The sequence below is a fragment of the Fukomys damarensis genome, unplaced genomic scaffold (genome assembly GCF_012274545.1).
Source record: "Fukomys damarensis isolate Sample0158 unplaced genomic scaffold, DMR_v1.0_HiC HiC_scaffold_11, whole genome shotgun sequence".
In the NCBI taxonomy this organism is placed as follows: domain Eukaryota; kingdom Metazoa; phylum Chordata; class Mammalia; order Rodentia; family Bathyergidae; genus Fukomys; species Fukomys damarensis.
Genome location: NW_022900923.1, coordinates 27,376,290 through 27,397,592, shown reverse-complemented (window position 1 = coordinate 27,397,592; position 21,303 = coordinate 27,376,290). Strand labels below are relative to the sequence as shown.

General features: G+C 35.3%; 1 protein-coding gene across 2 annotated transcripts; it reads right to left on the bottom strand.

Annotated features, from left to right (window-relative positions):
- Nucleotides 1-57: 57 nt before the first annotated feature.
- Rnf2 (ring finger protein 2) lies at nt 58-12,958 on the bottom strand. Of its 2 annotated transcripts, XM_019208600.2 has the most exons (6): nt 12,870-12,958; nt 9,901-10,061; nt 9,230-9,445; nt 2,974-3,246; nt 2,039-2,210; nt 58-1,681 (listed from the first exon to the last, which is right to left on the bottom strand). In XM_019208600.2, exons 1-6 carry the CDS (start codon nt 12,954-12,956, stop codon nt 1,580-1,582), a joined length of 1,011 nt encoding a protein of 336 aa, XP_019064145.1. In that variant the 5' UTR covers nt 12,957-12,958; the 3' UTR covers nt 58-1,579. The 2 variants fall into 2 exon arrangements, with proteins under 2 accessions (XP_019064145.1, XP_033618028.1); XM_033762137.1 differs by lacking the exon at nt 9,230-9,445.
- Between the last annotated feature and the right edge of the window lie 8,345 nt (nt 12,959-21,303).

The window sequence follows — 21,303 nt, the reverse complement described above, 5'->3', positions numbered from 1 at the left end:
CATGGCACAAATTACCAAAAAAAATAAAAACAAAAAAACAAAACCCAAAACCCTGTAAAAACAGATTTCAAATATTTTCAATAAAATGGTTAAAAAATTGAATAAGCCTTAAGTTTTCATACTTGGCTTAAGACTTAAAACGTCAAGCTGGCCCCAATCTGTCAAAACTGACAGATAAATATTTACAATGAATAGGCAGACTTTCGTTACAATGGTACGGCAGGTCTAACTCCCTATCAAAACCCTTTGGGGTTAATTTCTCAATGCAAACAGGTTTGTGTAAATACTGTGGTAATATAAACTTGAAGACATACCTATTAATCAGGACAGGGAAGAAAAATAAACATGTAAGTTCATCTTATTTCTGACCTGTCAGCATAAACTCTTCTGGCTTCCAAACAGTCAATACTGTCCCTCAATAAAAGACTAAGAGTAGAAGGACTTTACCCTATTGTTTGACTACAAACAATTTTGTTTTTCTACAAAATTATTTTTCACATGTGTCAAAGCAGGGCTCAAACTCCATTAACTTCTTTCCACAGAGTGTAATTAGCAGAGCATCAAATTTATAAACTGATATGGCAACTTCAAATGCTAAGCACACTTTTCAAACAAGCAACCTGTTTTCCCCATTGTTAGTTGTATGTGCCATATTAATTCTGGAAACTTACATGACTACTACCAATAAGAAATGAATTAGGAGGCTTTGAACATATCTTGTACTTTTCATCAAGGCTAAAGTGCAAAATATCTCCGTATCTCTGATATTTTAATAGGAAAAGAACATTAAACACATAAGATAGAGGAAACGAAGACAGTAGAATACAAAAAAAGAACTCTTAAATATATAACTGAGGACTACATATTACTACCAATTTTTCCTTCTTCAGTGAAATCTGTTAAGGAACCACGTTCTCATAGAACTTAAAATTTTGTCTGATTCTCTTTCCCATGACCAGAAATTCTAAACTTACAGGGAAGAAACTGGAAAAAAAATAACATTGCATGACAATGGACACTAAGTTCATAAAGAACTTCTTTTTAAATGCGATATTATGGAAGAAAATACCATGAAAATTATAATCCTATGAGAATTGTTTTTAAGCATAGTAAATTTGAGCCTTGTTCTTCATGAAGATACTACAGTTTATATAGAAAACTATAAATATACAAGACTCCGGTGGGGGTGTGTGTGGAATACATACTACTGTATTTAACATTCCATAGGCCTAGAAAACTTTTGAGGGGAGGGAAAAATTATAGCCAATTGAATCTTAAGAATACATAACTATGAAAAATTCCTGGGTCAAAGAGTGCTCCAAATGGAACTATACTTTTGAAAGCATACAAATTAGAAATATTTTTTAAGGGAAATAAAAAGTATTGAATAACTGCAGTCCCTTCCAAAAAGTAAATCTTAAATTAAGGGGAAGTAATTCTAATAGTGTAAACGAGTCTGGCTCAGAAAGGAAACTGAACAACATATCCAAGGTCTGTCCATAAAAGTAATGATGGTACATCTTTAATATTAAAGAATTAGGCTATAAAAAAGCTCAGTCCAGAATTGGTTTCTAAAAGCTCATTTGTGCTCCTTGGTGGGGGCGTAATAAAGTTCCATGGGTTTGTTCACTTTCCAGTATTTCTCACTGACCAATTCCAATGAAAAAGAGCCATTTAATACCTACAACAAAAAAGAAAAAAAAAATTATGAAAATTGTATGAACCATCATAAATAGCACAGAAAGAGGTTAACAGATTTTTTTTTAATCTTAAGAATACCAGTCACTTACATTTTTTTTGTAACAAAACAAAGGGTATCAAAAAAAATCAACTATTCTGTTGTGCTTCTTGTGGTTTTATAGTCTTGTTAGGCCCTCCCCACCATCTGACACTCAGATCAATGTACTCCCAGCTTCAACAGTCTGTTTTTTTTTTTTTTTTTGGTACCGGGAATCAAACTCAGGTCCTTGTGCTTGCAAGGCAAGCACCAGAACCACTGAGCTAAATTCCTGGCCAGTCTGTTATTTCAAATACTCACAGTGAACTGGCCACTGGCTGTTGCTATATAAATGGTATACTGCTTCTCACTGGCTGTATCAAGGTTCATCTGGTTCGATTCTCCTTTGCTTCGCAGTTCTTCTAAAGCTAACCTCACAGCCAGATACTTTGATAGGTGATCAACAGTGGCATTACCTGAAGTCTTTATGTATCTGGAAGAATTAATCATTAAAAATTTAATGTACAGAATGTATGAGAAAAATGCACTTAAATTATAGAACTATTTCTAAAAAGCTAAGTGAAATGTAAGTAAAATGTTCACATGTCTCAATTATTGTCAAAGTAATAGAAATTTGTCATTCTATGATCTAAAACTTTCTTATTGAAAAGCACAGAAGAGAACTTACTTACATGCTCACTATCTGACTGCTAGGTAATTAAATCTCCCTTACCTTCTGTAAAACATGACATAAAGTGATAAAATCAAACAGAAATACACCAAGTGCTAAAAGTAAAACAGAACAACATCCTTTAACACCAATAATCAGATCCGTTGGATGCATCAGCAATAAGAATAGTAATATTAAAGAAACTGCTTATTATCTAGGAAATTTAAATTTTTGGTTAAGAAGGAGTATATTAGGGTCAATCTTTCAGTTTTCTTAAAAACCACTCAGCCGCTCATTCAATAAACTTTGATGTGTATCTACACTCCATGACAGGCAGTGTGTTGCAAATACTTCAGTAAATTCACTCTTACCACTAGCACCCTGGTATCACTGTTAAGAAATGAGGAGGGGCCTTTTTCCTCCTGTCTAGGAGGGTCACTCCTTTCATGCAATGCTGGATGACAAGTACACAAGGGAGGTAGCAAACAACCATTAGCAGTGGGACAACTACTGGTTCTCTACTTATACAAAATTGCCTTTAACTCCAAATTAAACATTTTGAATTCAGATTAACCCACATACTTACCTTGTCTGTGCACTGTCATCTTTTTCCATAAGTGTGGGATGAGGCCTGAATACTAACTCAATTTCACTAGCACCATCCATTACTGGATCAATTGCTACCGTTGCATTGTTATTATCAAGTTCAAGCCCAGAATCATCAGATGTTTTGGTCCGTTTGTTACTAGGGCCAGCCTCCTGATTGCTATGTGTGGATGCATTACTACAGTGTGAACTGTCACCATTATCTTCTGCTCCACTACCATTTTCAATCTGTTGTTTCTTGCCTCGCTGTAATCTAGTAAAGAAGAATGGGGTAGGAAGAATAAATGAAATGTACACTTAGTCAAAGAATCACGTTTGAAGCATATCTGCTACTAAATTCAAGATTCTAAAAAAATCTTGATAATTTGGTGACCTGCATAATTATCTTTCCCCATATGTTCCTGAAATTTCACCACATACAAATACTTAAGGCATAAATCATAATATTCTTAAGCAAACAAAAAAAAAATTTTTTTTTGGCTTTTTGAGACAGGGTCTCACTATGTAGTTGAGACTGACCTGGAACTCACTATGTAGCCCAGGCTGGTCTCGAACTCAGTGATCCTCCTGCCTCAGCCTCCCAAGTGCTGGGATTACAGGCATGCGCCACCACGCCCGGCCAAAACAAACAAAATTTTAAAAAAGGATAGTAAACATTCTGTTCCTTTTGATTTCCTACAAAGTAGGCCAATGCAATGTAAATGACACAGTTACAGATACAACTTGCTAACCAATTACTGGACAAGGCACTCTGCTTACATAATCTCACTTATTCTTCAAAACAACCCAGAAAAAGAGTAACATTACCCTCATTTTGTAGTTGAGAAAACCAAAGAAACTGAGGTATAAAGTTAAAATACTCTTCCTACATTAATGTAACTATCTATCAAAAAGAAAGGGAAGGGAAGGGAGAGGAGAAAAGAAAAGTGACACATGATGACAAAGAAGTATGAAAGAGTGACAGACACTTCTAAGAAGAGTGTCATTATTATGTTTGCAATAAACAACAGAACAAGCAAATAATGGCCCATTGGTTAGAAAAGATGATCAAGAAGTCACGGTCTTGCGGTTTATAAATTAAAGAATAAAATAAAGGCAAGGGTAGGAAACAGGGAAGCACTTTCTGGAGGTAGGAAAGGAGGTCAGCAGAAGGGAGGGAGGAGGAGAAAGATGGTAAAGGGACCAAAATATATATAAGACATATATGTACCAACTTCTCCCAAACAAATGTAATTACTATATATTGCAAACACCACCAATTAAAGAATTTTTACTTAAAAAAAAAATCTAGAGATAATTTCAAAGTGAAGAGGGGATGACCTAAATGCTAACTGGCAAAACGATGATTCAAAAAGATATAAATACATACTCTGGAATGTTAGCTTTCAAAAGGAAGAAAATCCCTGTCTGCATCACTATACAAATGAATATGTAAATATGTTGAGGATATTGTGAGAAGTGAAATAAGCCAGGCACAAAAAGATAAACACTGTATGCTTCAACCTACATGAGTTATTAACTCTTTGAAACAAAGTAAAAAAAGAAGAAATGGAGAGTAACTGATTAACGGATAATTTTAGTTTTATAAGATGAAAAAACTGCTGGAGATCTGTTGCACAACAATGTGAATAAACTTAACACAACTGAATGCCATGCTTACAAAAAAAAAAATTTTTTTTTTTTGTACCAGGGATTGAACTCAGGCCCTTGTGCTTGCAAGGCAGGCAGCAGAACCACTGAGCCAAACCCCTGGCCCCACAAATGGTTTTAAAAAGTTAATTTGGGGGGGTGGGGTAACGGGGATCAAACTTGGGTCCTTGTGCTTATGAGGCAGGCGTTGGAACCACTGAGCTAAATCGCTGGCCCTTAAAAAGTTAATTTTATGTCACATTTTTAAAACCGCAATTTTAAAAAAATGCACAAACCCAAATGGGACAGTAAAAACCTCAATAATCACAACATAAAGATGATACTTAAATATGTTCTAAAATCCACAACAGAAGTGAAAATTTTAAAAAATTTGTTTTACATGATTATAAATTGAAGTAATCTAACAAGTTCCCTAAGACTTTATTTTTACCCCAAAACTCTTTCCAAAATAGGACTGAAGTGACAGCTAGGTTAATATAATTTCAGAAAACACTTAACTAGTGCTCAGATAAAGGCAAACGGCCTATTTATATCCTGTTTATCAAATTACATCTGTATTAGTACATACTGTACTGATGATAGTTCCATTTTAAGAATAACACCAATAATCTTGAGTGTCATATAAAGTAGAATAATCAGAATATGAATATTTAGCCTTGAAAGGAACATGTAAGAACATATAACTTCATAAAAATACTTGAAAACTAGAGGTAGAATCTGAAAAACGTGTAGAATCCAACATAAGTATTTCAACAGAAGACAGACCTAGATTCTTATACACTGAGCAAAATTTTAATTCAATATAAAGGAAGAACTTCACAGTTTTTTCACACATTCAAAAATATTTACTGAACAGTTATTTTAAAGCCAAACATGGTTCCCAGTACTGAAGTAGAAGTCAACAAGATGGACACAATCTCTGCCCTATCAAAACATATTTTAATGCAGCAAACAACATATGTAGATAATAAGTGCTATGGAGAAAAAACAGGCAGAGAAAGGTAAGGAAGTATGCAGTGCTAGGGTGGATTAGAACTTAGCAGATACTTGAAAAAAGTGAAGGAATATTTTATGTGGATTATTAAGAATCTCTGAAAGAGTAAAAATACAAAGGCCCTGAGGCAGAAAAATACTTGGTGAGTTTGAAGAACAATAAGGAAGCCTTAATAAAGTTATCAACAAATAAAAGGATTTCCCATCATACAGGCCCAATGCTAGAAACATTCAAGTAAAATCAAAGCACTGTAAATGATTTTGCTAAGAGATTCTTTTTTTTTTTTTCTTTTTTATTGAGGTTATTGGTACAATCTAGGTATACAAATACAGTTACATTCATCATTGGGATTCTGTACCTTTTCATAATAGGTCTTGATTCTCATTTTTTCCCCTTGTCCCTGCCCTCCCTTCACCCCCTCCTCCCCTCCCCATTTACAAACACTTTATTTCCATTTTTTCAGTTTCTCATATTTTTTTCCTCTCCCTTATTACCTTTCCCCCACCCTTCCAAATACTTGGTGAGTTTGAAGAACAATAAGGAAGCCTTAATAAAGTTATCAACAAATAAAAGGATTTCCCATCATACAGGCCCAATGCTAGAAACATTCAAGTAAAATCAAAGCACTGTAAATGATTTTGCTAAGAGATTCTTTTTTTTTTTTTCTTTTTTATTGAGGTTATTGGTACAATCTAGGTATACAAATACAGTTACATTCATCATTGGGATTCTGTACCTTTTCATAATAGGTCTTGATTCTCATTTTTTCCCCTTGTCCCTGCCCTCCCTTCACCCCCTCCTCCCCTCCCCATTTACAAACACTTTATTTCCATTTTTTCAGTTTCTCATATTTTTTTCCTCTCCCTTATTACCTTTCCCCCACCCTTCCAAATACTTGGTGAGTTTGAAGAACAATAAGGAAGCCTTAATAAAGTTATCAACAAATAAAAGGATTTCCCATCATTTTTTTTTTTTTAATGGAATGTGCTGAATGTCTATAATTTTGTTCAGATGACTGCAGAAACTGGAAAAGCTGCTACTGCTATCGATGCATAACATACTATTATTAGTCTTATACATATATGTCTTATATATATATATATAGTCTTATATATATAGTCTTATATATATATGTATACACACACACACACACTATAAATTGAATTTTGGGAAACTTTAACAGTGCTGCCAACTTTGGAAAAAGTCATCCCAATTTACTGTGTTGACTTGGCATTGTACAGAAATGGACAACCATATTGGTCTAGAAATATTAATTTATTTTATTTATTTTTTTTCCATGTGTACAGGGGTCACACATTGTATTAAATGTGTAAGGTCATATCTACATGGGTTTGATTACAGAAACTAATAAAGTATTCTCTAAATAATGAAAAAAGAATAAGATAAGACTATAAGAGCGAGAAGAAATTTAAATATGTTCAGGGACCATTTTCATCTCCAGAATTAAGGATTATTTTGATGTTACATCATTGCCTTTTCTCTTTTACTTTCCTTTTTAGTTTTATTTTAGGATTCCCTATTTTTAATGTTCATACAGAGATTTCTTTAACTGAAATACCGAATAGTTTCTTTGGCGTGAAAAACTATAATAGTACACAGGATCCTAATGAGACAATTAATAATGTGAAATAGGAAGTAAAGGGCTAAAGGTGTAAGAGATTCTTATTCTTCATGAAAGACTAAGCAACCATTAATTAAAGTTCTTCCAACTCTTAAAAAAGTATATTATTCTTAAAAATATATATACTCAAAATTTATTACTTAAATAGTGGTAGCTCAGGCTTACATGGTTAGAGTGGAATACATCTTTTGGGTTTGTTTGGTACCAAAGATCGAACTCAGGACCTCACACTTGCCAGGTAGGTGCTGTGCCACTGAGTTACACTCTTGGCTCTTGGAACACATCTTTTAACCTGTAAGCCAGTGATTTTTTTTTTTTGTTTTTTACCTTGGTTAATTAGAACCACTTAAAAACAGTGTGCCTAGGTGCCAATTACTTGGTCTTGTGTGATACCTGAAGCCCTGAGGCTTAAAAGCTTTACAGGTGATTCTGATATTTAGTCAAGGTAACAACCATTAGATTGAGATGAAGCTTTTTATTGGCATCTCCTACTTTTCCATACTTTGGAAAATAATGATCATCCCTAAAGTCTGAATAAATTAGGAAAAAAAAAAAGAATGAGGGTAAACCAAAAGCACAGATCAGGCAGGGTTCTTGAGAGCCATCACTGGGGTTTTCTGTGTGCCAAGGGGGGGGTGCTATTTTGCTTTTTGAGACAGGTCTCACTATGCAGTTCAGGCTGGCCTTGAATTCACTACGTAAGTACAGGGTGGCCTCAAACTCATGGTGATCCTCCTGCTTCAGCCTCTTGAGCACTGAGATTACAGGAGAGCACCACCATACCCAGCAAAATTTTGTGGTTTTTAATCTAAAGTGAAAGAATCTACTAGAAGATTCTAAGGAAAGGACAATCATGATGTGTATTTCAATTTAACAGAATCGCTATGTGCTGAAAATAGACCGTGACAGTAGCATGGAAAGCAGAAAAATGAGCTGGAAGTCTATTTTAAATGATGGTGTTGGCCTGGCCAATATAGATATACTATAGAGAAAGCTGAAAATCTTTCTATTTGTTAGTTATAATAAGATTTATTTAAGGATGATTTCAAAGTTTATGTCTAAAGCAAATGGAATGATAGAGTTGCTATCAACTAAAATGAACAACAATGACAAGAAAGGCCAGGGATGTAGCTCAGGGGTACCTCACCTGCCTCACAAATGCAAGGTCCTGAGTTCAATCCCCAGTACCAGAAAACAAACAAGCCAACAAACAAAAAACAAAACAACGATAAGCAAGAAGTAAGAATCAAAAGTTCAGTAACTTTGACATGCTTATTAGCTGTCTAAGAGGAGATGGACAGTCCAGCCCGGATATATACATCTGGGAATCATCAGCACAGTAGATGGTACTAAAGCCAGGAAACTGGTAGAGGTCATCTGGAGACAGACTTCATACTCAAAGAGGACTGAACCTTAGGACATTCTACTTTGAATAGTCAGGGGAACTGGAACAAACTTACAAGAGAAACTTAGAAGGAACAGTTGGTGACATAAAAAGGGAACCTGGAAAAATGGGTCTTCCAAAAACAAGGAGGAAAGAAAAACTGTGCCAAATGCCACTCAGTAAGATGATGAGGTCTAAGAATCAGTCATTAGACTGCATAATGCAAAGGTCAATGACAACTTTCACAAAGGCAATATGATGGGAGACTGTGAGGATGAAAGCCTGACTGAAGGTTGTTCATCATAAAAGAATGGAAAAAGAAACATAGGCAACTCTTTCAAGTTTTACTTGAAAGAAAAGAAGAGAAGTTGGATGGTGGGGATAATTCTAGTATTTTAAATCAAATACTCTATCATACCTAGAAGCATATTGTACCTGTATGAAAAGGTAATCATGCAGAATTGCTATATGCTAATGTATTTTACACTTTTCAAAAAGCAAATTCAATATTTAATAAAATATTTCAAAAAATGGCCACTCTCTCTAGCCCTCCTTCCCAAAAATACCTGTTCATGGCCTGGATCTTCAGACCTTCTTCAATGCTATGACTGAGTGCCTGCTGATTATTGTGCTTGTTGATCCTGGCTAATACTCTCTCTTGATGAGCTTCATACTCATCACGACTTGGATAAATTTTGCTGATGAGTGCATCAAAGTTTGGGTCTGGCCTTAGTGATCTTTTGGAAACTAGTTTTTTCCGACAGGTAGGACATTCTTTGTTACTAAAAAGAGAGGGGAAGAAAATGTAAATGATGCCTGTATCTTTGGGCTAAAAACAAAAATATCCAGCTTCTATTCAGTTACCATCTTTACTGCAGTACCTTTCTGAGGTCACAGAAATTTAAAACATGAACAGAATTTCTTTAAATCTCTGACAAGTAGGTAAAAGCAAGATTTTGCCAACCTCAGATACTACCACTGCCAAAAGAGAAAACCTTAAATACTTCTCAGTGATAATATATACATAACCACTTTAGAAACAAAAATCTCTTCTTTCCTAAGTTTTAACTGCCCCTTTCTGATATCCAAACCATACATGGAAAATCTATCTATATGTTATCAATTTTCTTACTGACATAACTTTCATAAGAATATTATTTCATATACTTCAAACTCCAGAGAGCCACCTACAGACATGCTAGAATTTGAATAGCTAGTATAATTCATTTCAACATACCCACTTCTTAGGGCTGTGATAATACAATCTGCACAAAAACGGTGCAAACACTCCTTTGTAGTCATGGTGTTTTTCAACATATCCAAACAAATTGGGCACATTAATTCGCTGTGAAGACTTCTAGGTGAAACCACAATTTCCAAGCCATCTGTTATTGCCTCCTGTAAAAGAGTTACAAGTCACTTTAAAATTAAAACACTACTTATTTTTTTAATATGGCAAATTCAAATATATAAAATTACTGAAAAGGGTTAAATTCAACATCTATCAGCCTATCACTCAGCCAGCACTCTTGTCAACTCACAGTCTATCCTGACTTAGCTGTAATCTTCTACCTGTAATCCCATCACCACTGCATTCTGTACATGCTTATTTTAAAAGTAAAGATAATTTACTAATAAGGTTAAGTAGGAAATTATCTTGGTACTTTAAAAAAAACATTAAGTTGGGAACCATGCGCCTTAGTAATTCTAGTTATTTGAATTAGCTTATGACTCTAAAACACTGCTCTTTTATCTGAAAATGAAAGATTAAATGAAAATGGATTAACTGAACCCTAAGAATTCTTTATCTTCAATTACTATTCCATTCTGACAAGTTTTATGTTGCCCCTTATACCATCTTAGGATTCCAGAAAAGTACTGATTAATAAAATTTCACTTTAAAATCTCAAAAAGTCTTGTTCCACAATGGAATTTTTATAAAAAGTGGTTAGGCTCTCAGGTTAACCCAAAAGTATTTCTCTGCAAAAATGTTTTTGGAGTTCCAATGCAGAAGTCCAGGACCATCTCTGTGCTGCAGGGGAGTCCTACTTGTTTACCACCACCACTACTCACCGTCCACACAGGTGGCACTGAGGACAAAAATTATTAACTCCAACCTCTGATACTGGCTCCTATGGACTGAGGAAAGTTCTAGTTCTAGTATATTGAAAAGGAATATAAGTAAGTGAAAGATCGCTTACTCCACAAGAAAAGACATAGAAATCATAGACACTGTCCATAAAAGAGCTCAAGGAAAATATATTTACATTTATAATAACAACCACCATTATCAAGTAATTGTTATGCTTCAACCTCTCTATAAAGCATTCTCCATAGTATTTTATTTTACTAAGACAAGCTTATTTTTTTTCCTTTTCCTTTTTTAAAAATAGAATTCTATTTCCAATTGCCACGTAATAATTGTAGTATTTATGGGGTACATAGGACATTTTAATAAATGTACAAAATATAAAAATAATCAGGTTAGCTGCCATATCTATCACTTGAGACATATTTATCTTATCTTTCTTTGTGTTGGGACCACTCAAAATCCTCTCCAACAGGGAAACTTATGATTCAGGAATTATAATTTCTACTTTATGGGTGAAGAAATTTATCATTCAGTAAGTACGATAACCCACTTGGATTGCTAACAAAATCCAACTAAACCAATCACCTATGTTTTTCAGGTCTGTACTCATATAGGTGTGTCATACTGTGTGGGAAAAGAGATACCAGATTGGAATCACCAAAAATTTCACTAGCCTCAAACAAGTATTAAAACACTGTTCAACAATTGGTTAATATAACAATTCTTTCTCTAACCTATCTTGTACCTTTACTTCTCTCTGCAAATCTCTTACTACCTGCCACAGATTACTTTGCCTCATAGTGTACTCCATTGAGAGCTTCTTTTATTTCCTTTAGCAAATCTATAAAATAGCTTTGTTTGTTTCAAGGAAAACCTTTATCTCTTCCTATCAAGGTACATTCTTTATTCCTTCTGAAGAAGTCCTTCTTTTGATTTTATTTGCTCTAAGGTTTCAGCAATCTCTCCCTATTATCAGTATAAGGTATTAGAATCTCAATGAGATTATTGCACACTAAAATGTGCAAGGTGTCCCGAGTTTGATCCCCAATACCATAAAAAAAAAGAAGAAAAAATGTGCAAGGTATGAGGGAAATGGGTCACTCATACACAGAACTGAAAATTTCTTAATTTCTGTTTTACCCTCCAGGTTTCTGCTCCATTTCTCTGCTCCCCTGTGCAGTAAAACTTCTCTAAAGAATCCCCTATCTTCTTTTTCACTTTTCTCCATTATACACAATTATCATTTCCTTTCGTTGTATGAACCAACGATGAGAATGCATTTAACCTTTAACCTAGTACAATCTACTCAAGTGCATCTGCTCTTAAGGTAACTGAGTATAAATGCCAAATCTAATACTTTTCTAGTCTTCATTTTATTTCAGCCTATCAGCTCTTTTGAATATATTAACTCCATCCTCCTTCTTGAAACACTCTCTTTAGATGCTGAACACCCTCCACCCTCCAATCTCTCGTTTTTCTTCGTCTATGGATATTCTTACTCTCCTTCACTGGTTCCATTTACTCTGTCCATTACCTAATTTCTAAATGTTGGAGCACCTCTAAATGTAGTTTTTGGCTCTGTTCCAGTTTTCTGATCATATTCATTCCCATCACGGAAGATGTGCTAACAATACCTAAAATTTTATTGAGCCCAGACTCTAGTTAGCATCTCTGCCTGCTGGCTCTTTTATGAGCATTTCAAGGTTAAAATGAGCCCAGTTTTAAGCATATTTGCCTTCAAACCTCTCTTCTAATCTATGCCATCTTACTTCCTCAAAACAGTTCTCCCTAGCAAACCCATCATTATATAGCACAACTTCTCACGTGTGTTCTTTTTAGGGATATTTACTTGTTTAACGTCTACAAACTTCATGGGCTAGAGCCACATCTGTTTTATTCACCACTGTTCCTCCTCTAGTGCCTAACAGAAAGGCTTGTAGGGAATATAAACTTTTTTGTTGAATCAAAGAACGATGCATCACTTAAACACACCTGATTGTCACACACATGCTTTATATTAGTATTGTATTTAAGTTTTTGTTTTCGTTTTCTAAAATTATATCGCAGTTCATATATACCTCATATTTCCCTAGGGTTATTTTAATCTGTATTACCTGAGGAGTTCGTTGTAATTCGTACAAGCTTAGTTCCCATGTCTTGCTTAATGGCTGAGTTCCATTTGTCTGCACAGCCTGGGACATTGCTAGGAATAAAAAGGAGACAAAATAACATTAGTATTTGAAAGGGAAGTACTATAGTCTGAATGTATGTGTATCCCCAAAACTGATGTTCCAACTCCTGGACCTCAGAAAACAATACACCAAAATATAACCCTTTGAACTTCAAACTAAGACCTGGAACTCACTATGTAGCCCAGGCTAGTCTCGAACTCACAGCAATCCTCCTGCCTCAGCCTCCCGAGTGCTGGGATTACAGGCATGCACCACCACACCCAGCTAGAAATGAATATTTTAGAAGATCTTCTTCATGGGTTGGGGATTTAGCTCAGTGGCACGTGCCTGCCTCGCAAATGCAAGGTACTGAGTTTGATCCCTAGTACCAAAAAAAAATCTCCTTTACAATAGCAGCAAACACTATAAAGTCTTTCAGAGTAATTTCACAAAATGTTGAAAGGACAAAACTCTAAAACATAAATGGACAAGAGGACCTGAACTGAATAAAGATATATATAAAATGCATAAATTCAATGAAATTCAATCCCAATCAAAATACCAAAAGGCTGGTTGTGGTAACCCATGCCTGTAATCCTACCAATTAGAAGGCAGTCAGAGGCGGCTCACTTTGAGTTCAATGCGAACCTGAACTATGTACACAGTGAGACTCTGTTTCAAAAAACCAAAACCAAACAAATAAACAAACAAAAACCCCAAATAACAAACAGATTTGAAGGTTTACCTGAAGGATGCATATACCACCTAAAAATCTGTGAAAAAGAGTAGGAGGGAAGTATGACTTACACCAAATATTAAATCTTCATTAAAAAAGCAATACTACAAATCAGTGCAACAAAATAGGATTCAAAAACAAGTATGTAAATTGTTAAAATTTAATGTATTTTTAAATCAAAGGGGTAACAATTTTTTAAATTTTTCAATTAAGTTAGATACCTAAGCAAGTCAATGAATTTTTCAATTCTAGAAGAATTAACTTTTTTCCTCTCTCTACTGTAAGATGTAAGAGAGCAAAATACTATTGGGATAAGGCAGCATCAGCAAGACACCAAATCCTGGCCGGGGATTTAGCTTAGTGGTTCTGCCGCCTACCTCACAAACACAAAGACCTGAGTTCAATCCCCAGTACAAAAAAAAAAAAAAGACACCATACCCAGAAGACTAATAAAAGGTTCATACTTCACCTTTTTAAAAAAAACTTCTATATAAAAATCAACAAAAAAAAACCATAAAAGATAAGCAGGACAGAAAATGTATGCATTGAAAATAATTAAGTCCAATACCTATAACATTACTGAGTATTTAAAAGGCAACTAAATATAGACAAAATCATTAATAGGCAATTAACAGAATACAAGCAGCCAATAAAATTAAATTGTACTTAACATCACTATCATTAAAATTGCAAATCAAAACAATGCTACCTATAATATGTTTTATTTTTTGTCTGATACTGACAAAAATTAAGACTAATGATATCTGGTGTTAGAAAGTATATTACAAATTCTCAAATCATTGGAATACTGTGGTAGCTAAGGCATAATTACTATACTTAGAATAAGGAATGCATTCCTTAAAACAGAAAATGGTTGCACCAAGCTGCATGAGGCCATTATAGAAATCTCTGTGGACATACTGTGACAATGACTTGTACATGTTGAACATCCATATCAGATAAACTGAAATCTGAAATGGTGCAAAATCTGAAACTTTTTTATATGCCACAAATGACAAATTCACACCTGACCTCATGATGAGCTGTACTCAACATTCAGATACTTAATTAATCTAAAAAAAAAAAATCTAAAACACTTCTGGTCCCAAGCATTTCAGACAAGGGATATTCAACCTGTAATATGTTTGGTCTTATTTCCAGGAACTATTTTCTTTTGCTATTTGTACTAAGTCCCTTTTAGCTATACCTGAGTCTATGCTATTGTCAGTGACTCCAGGTGGAGCTCTAGGCAGATTCAAGGTGAGGATGGTTTGAAAGATGACTGGCTAGTAGGACCTTAGTTAACAAATACTTTTGTTTGTGAATAATTTGGCTCACAAACAAAAGCATCTGGCAAAATTTTGTTTTTGTTTACAAACTACATCAGGTGACAAACATGACTGCAGCCATCATTCCCACATGTTTGTTCCCACAAACATGACCATCTTTCCCAAGGTTGTGAAACAAATTTGATTTGAGAACTAAGGTACTTCTACATTATCCACCACAATATATTCAGTACCTTTACTGTACCTAATAAATAGTAAATAATAAATTCAATACTTAACTGTATTTGCCAGAGAACTCAATAATGATGGAAGTTAAAAGAAGAACCTCAAATTAGGCAACAATAACATTTCACATTTTCCTGACTAAAATAGTTACTCAAATTATCATGGAAGAGGAGACTTTCTTTGATGAATCTTGCCATGGCTTCTTACTTCAACAAGGATCAGACAGAACCTGTTCACTGTCAATGCCATCAGCTCTCAGCTGTGTGCCAGATGCCTTTCTCAGATGCATCAGGTACAAAAGCAGACATCAACCTGCAGCTCTACCTTGAACTTTTCACTTCCTATGTGTACATGTTCATATCTTATTACTTTGACAATGGTGATGTAGCATTGGGTAACTTTGTCAAACATTTTCTTCATGAATCTCAAGAGAGGAATAGGCTGAGAAACTGATAAAGGTGCCAAAACCATCAAAGGGGCTGAAGAGAACCTGGTATTGGAACAGAACCACCAAAATAAATACCCAATTATAAAGGGAGAATTAGATGACTAGCTTAAATGATCAGAGGCTAGCTAGTCCCACAATAGCCATCTGCAGGCTGGAGTCTGGGGAAACCAATAGCTGTTCAGTCCAAAGAGCTGGAAGCCTTAGAATGAGAAGGGCCAAGGATCAGCCTAGTTCAAGAAAGAAAATCTAGAGGAGTCCTGAGTGGTGGTCCACATTAAAAGAGTAAAGAAGCTGGAGTCAGTATCTATGGATAATGGCAGCAATAAAACATACTCACTAGAGATTCAAGCATGTGAACTTCTCCTTTCCTCCACTTGTTCCATAGAAGCCAAACTACTGGATGGTGCTACTCTTCTTCAGAGCATGCCTTCCTCACTTAGTTTGCTGACCCACATGCTAAATGTCTGTGGAACCACCCTCACAAACAAACCCAGAAGTGCGCTTAACCAATTTTCTAAACATCTCTCAACCCAGTGAAGTTGACAACCAATATTAACCATCACTCCTCCTTCAGGATATCAAGGAACCAGACCATGATGACTAGGTGAGCAAGCTATATGCAATTTGCATTATACTTAGAAAAAAGTATGCATCATTTACTACTAGAACTGCACAGAATGGTTACTGAAAAAAATACCCGCCCAAAACAAAACACCCTCACTGTGTGACTTCACTGACATGCATTACTTGAATAAGCAGGTGAACTCTACCAAGGATTTGGAAAACTATATCATAAGCAAGCAATATTGGGTGTGGCGTGGGAATGGCAGAACATCTTTTACAAGCACATCCTGGGAGACAATGAAGACAAGAGCTGATGGTAAGAGTGGAGGCCCTCACAGCCATAGCGTAAACTTCCTTGACTGCCAAAGCAATCCATAAGTAAGGTTGGGGACTACTTTAAATTTTCTGTATGCCGTATGAAAACATTCACTTAAGTTCTTTCATTTTTATCACTTCTTCAAATAAAAATAATTTGGTACCACAAGGGAAGTGGGTAAGAAAAGATTTAACAATGAAGAGAAAATACGTTTATGTTTCTCCTTTAAAGGATAAACCTTGAAACTTAAAGATAACTAAACAGCAAGGGGTATAACAGGTACAAGAGGTATTCAGCTCTCTGGTAGTGTATGCTTACATTCAGGGAGGATAAAAACTATGCACGTACACTAGGGGTTGTAAATTATAAGATTTGTCTGATCTTCTCCACTGCAAACATTCATTTACATTTCAAAGATTAAGAATCTAGGATCTTCTTCCAGCCCTCTGGTCCCAAGAAAAATCTGTTAATATCAGAATGCAAAGGTCTATTTTCTTGGAGTGGACATGTATACAAGTTCCCAGATTAAAATATTCTGGTTCCTCACTTAGCAAATATTCAGTTCTCATTGCATTGCCCTGGGGGAAGAACTAGTACAAAGGAGAGCTGAGTAAAGTTATTGCAGCAATAATTAAATACTCTGTCCCTGATGCAGATTTTATGTGCAGTTTCAGAGTAATATGCATAAAAATAACTGTTAAAAATTCATTATTCTAATAGATAGAAGTTGGTTTCTGTTATCCTTTAATTTGGGCTTTAGGAGGCTGAGGTAGCAGAATCACTAGTCTGAGCCCAGCATGGTTAGACTTTATTTATTTATTTTTATTTGTTTTGTTTTTGTTTTTTTGGTACTGGGGATCGAACTCCGGTCCTTGTGTTTTCGAGGCAGGCGGCAGAACCACTGAGCTATATCCCCGGCCTTTTTTTTTTTATTGAGTTTATTGATATATTTTAGGGATACAGTATAGTTACAATCATTGTTGGGATCTTGTACCTCTACATGACAGGTCTTGGTTCTCATTTTATGGTTAGATATTTATCTCAAAATAAAAAGTGCTAGAGTGCAGGTCAGTGCTAAGGACTCAGGTTCAACCTCCAGTACCACACATACCAAAAAACATTTTGAATATTAAAAATTTTTTTTCCAGAACATTGTTTCCAACTAGAAACTAAAATTTTCTTTCTTTCTTTCTTTTTTTTTTTTTTTTAATTTTTGATACAGGGTCTCACCATGTAATTCAGGCTATCCTTGAACTCACTATGTGGAGTCCAGGTTAGCCTTGAACTCAGTGGTGATCATCTTGCCTCAGCTTCCCTAGTGCTGGGATTATGGGCATACACAGCACACCCACTGTGGAAACTACAATTTTCATTCAAAGTTTTCCCATTAAACTCATGCTGGGTTTTATATGCTCTGGCATATAAAAAGACTAGGGTAAAATTATTTAACCACTCACTAACTGAGTAAGATTTTATGTTTAAGTAATATATATTAACTATTAAAAACTTGCATTTGTGCCAGGCATAGTGGCCCATGCCTATAGACCCAGCATTCAGGAGGCTGAGGCTCCTGACTACATAGTGAGTTCAAGGACAGCATGAACTACACAGGGAGAGACCCTGTCTCAAAAAAACAAAACAACAGCAAAAAAAACCCACCAAACTTATATTTGTATACTAGCTCAATTATATTATAAGATAATCTTTTGACTACCAGTTTAGGAACCTAACCACTAATCCTTTTTTAAAATTAAGTTTATTGGTACATTTCAGGTATACATAATGATTACATTCATCATAGGGAATTTGTACCTACACATGATATATCTTGATTCTTTATTTTTTCCCATTCCCCTACCTCCCCTCAACCCCTCTTGCCTTCCTTATTTACTCTAACCATTAATCTTAACATTTTTCTACATAAATATTCATTTTTATAGTAACTGGCAAGCTAAAGAAGAGACTCCATGAAACATCATTTCTATCCTTGCCCTAAACTACAATCCTTAAATGGCTGAGGGAAGCTAGCTGAGTTGGCACACACCTGTAACCCCAGCTTAGAGTGGCTGAGGGAGGATCAAAGTTCAATCTCCCCATCAGCTTAGTGATTTACTGTGACCTGTCTCAAAATAAAAAATTTAAAAAGGGCTGGGATGTAGCTCAATGCAAAGGCCCTGCGTTCAATCCCCAGTATGGAGGGAGGGAGAGGAAGAGAGAAGAGAAGGAGAAGCAGCAGCAGAATCAAGAATTGGTTGAGGGAATAGGAATAAAAAACCCAGTTAAAAAAATTCAGCACAGACCAGGGTTCATATGAAAAATAAACTGAAAATACAGGCTGTCATTCAACAGAGATCCCCAAACTCCCAAATTCTCTCATTGAGCCATACATTTGTTCTCAAGACCATTCAAGAAAAAGGAGATCTATGAAACCATAAATTCCTCAAACGTGAAGACAGAATTTATTTTAGGGATGTCCTTGTGTTATGGAACAAGAAATAAGGTAACCCACAAGGCATGGTAAGTGATCCACATGGGTTTGCATCCTGGCCACTGCAGTTAACAGACAAATTTCTCAACCTCTAAAGGCTTTTTTTTTTGGGGGGGAAGGTTCATTGCGACAGGATCTATGTAGTCCAGGCAGACCCTAAAATCTCAAGCCTCCTGCCTCAGGCTACTAAGTGCTGGAATTACAGGCATGCTGCACACCAAACCAAGCTTCCAAAGGTTTTTAAAAAGTTTTCAGTGTTACTGGAAAAGTTAAATGAGATGCTTACATAAAGTTGCTAAACCATGCCATAAAATAAGAGGATATCATCTTTATTTCAGCTTAAGAAAGCATTCTCATCTCTTAGCCCTCTGGCATATAAAAAGACTAGGGAAAAATTATTTAACCACTCACTAACTGAGCAAGATTTTCCATTAACCATCTTTCAAAGTAAGGAAAGAAAATACTGAAAATAATCCTAGAAAGTTTGGTTATGTGCCTTCTATGGTAGAAAATCAATTAGTAGGCTGATTTAAAACAATTCAATTAAGCTTATTCTGTAACAAAAAAATTGTCAAGGCAGATAATACAGAAGAGTTCCTGAACTCATTCCTGATGCACATTTCAACAGAAATCTGTAAATTCTTTAGGAAATGGATTTTCCCACAAGCCTCCAAAACATACAAAATCTTTGAGAATATTTAAGATAATATAGGGTAAGTACACTGATTGGGGATGGGGGGTAACCAGGGATCAAACTTGGGACCTTGTGCTTGCGAGGCATGCGGTGGAACCACTGAGCTAAAGCCCTAGCCCCAGTACACTGATTCTTGACAAGGATACAAAGCTAAAGCACAGAGAACAAACCTATACAGCCTTCATTCTTCCGTCACACTCTCAAATTAGAATCTTAAAAGTGAGACTCTGAAACATGCTGGGTCATAGTGAACTGATATTCTTGGGTAAGAGCCTTGAGTGATAATTTTTAAAGTACAGGTGAAAGAATACATGTTAAATAGCAAATGTGCAAGGATGTCATTATGTTGTAAAATTTTAGAAGTCTGAATTGTACTCTTACCAAAGTAGCTGTAAAAACAGGCAGCTACCAGGGACTTCCAAACAAACATTTTTCTCAAAGATCTTTAAATTTTAACTTATTTTGTGCAAAATTCTCATATGAGTTCCATGCCTACAAATGTTTACCAGCTGCTTTAATCATAAAAACTGCCTAGTCTAATCAGAGCATCTCAAATAAAATTATAGTCTAATGTAAGCAAGCTATAAATTACACCCACCAAAAGGAAAAGAACTTAGGTAAATTAGGTTATTTAGAATTGTCCCTTTACATTTTGAAGGGTTGCTACGTTACTTCTCTACATCTGCTATAACAAACTGCCAAAAAATTGATTCTTTAAGACAGTAATAATTTATTCTCTCACAGTTCTAAAGGCCACAAGTCCTAATTCAGTCATTACTAACCCAAAATCAAGGTGTTGGCAGGGTCACACTCCTCTAATACTTCCTCTACAAGGCAGAGGGAAGAATCTGTGTCTCAACCTCTAGCAGTTTGGGGTTAAGAACATTCCTTGGCCTCTGGCCACATCTCTCCAATTCTCTCTCTGTGGTTGGTCTCCTTTTCTTTGGCTGTAATTTCCCTCTGTTCTCTTTTATAAGGGTATGTGCATAGACAGTACACACAAGGCTAGGATAAACTATTCATTTCAAAGTTAATGATAAGAAAAGACCCTTTTCCCATATACATAACATTTACAGGTTCCAGGGACTGTGTTACAGTGTTCCAACCCTGTGACAACTTACAAAGGGCCATTTTTCAGCCTATCGCACTTGCTAAATATAAAGATAAATAACACACCATTGAATATGACTAATTCCCCACACACAACACATTTTCATCTAGCATATGACTGGTTTCCTTAATTTGTGCTTATACTGTAAAAGACATCAGTAAATATAATCACTTTTAAATTACTTAAATTGTCCTATTTTTCTTCACTGGAGACATACTTTTCTAAGGGTTCTGAACAAGGAAAGCTAAGAAATTTCTATTTTTAATAACATATTTATCTTTTTCTTCCAAGATTAGTGTCCCTTCTGAATGTAATAAAACAAAGGTCACTTCAAATTAACTCTCCAATCTTTAACATTTTTCTTTTCCTCCTGCATTATTTTATATAATGAGTGAATGAGGAAAACTATCTCTTCCTTAATGAGAACACCGCTTGCTTACATAGACACAAGCATTACATTTTCAAAATGTACTCAACACCAGGCAAGGTAAAGCAGAGAGCAATAA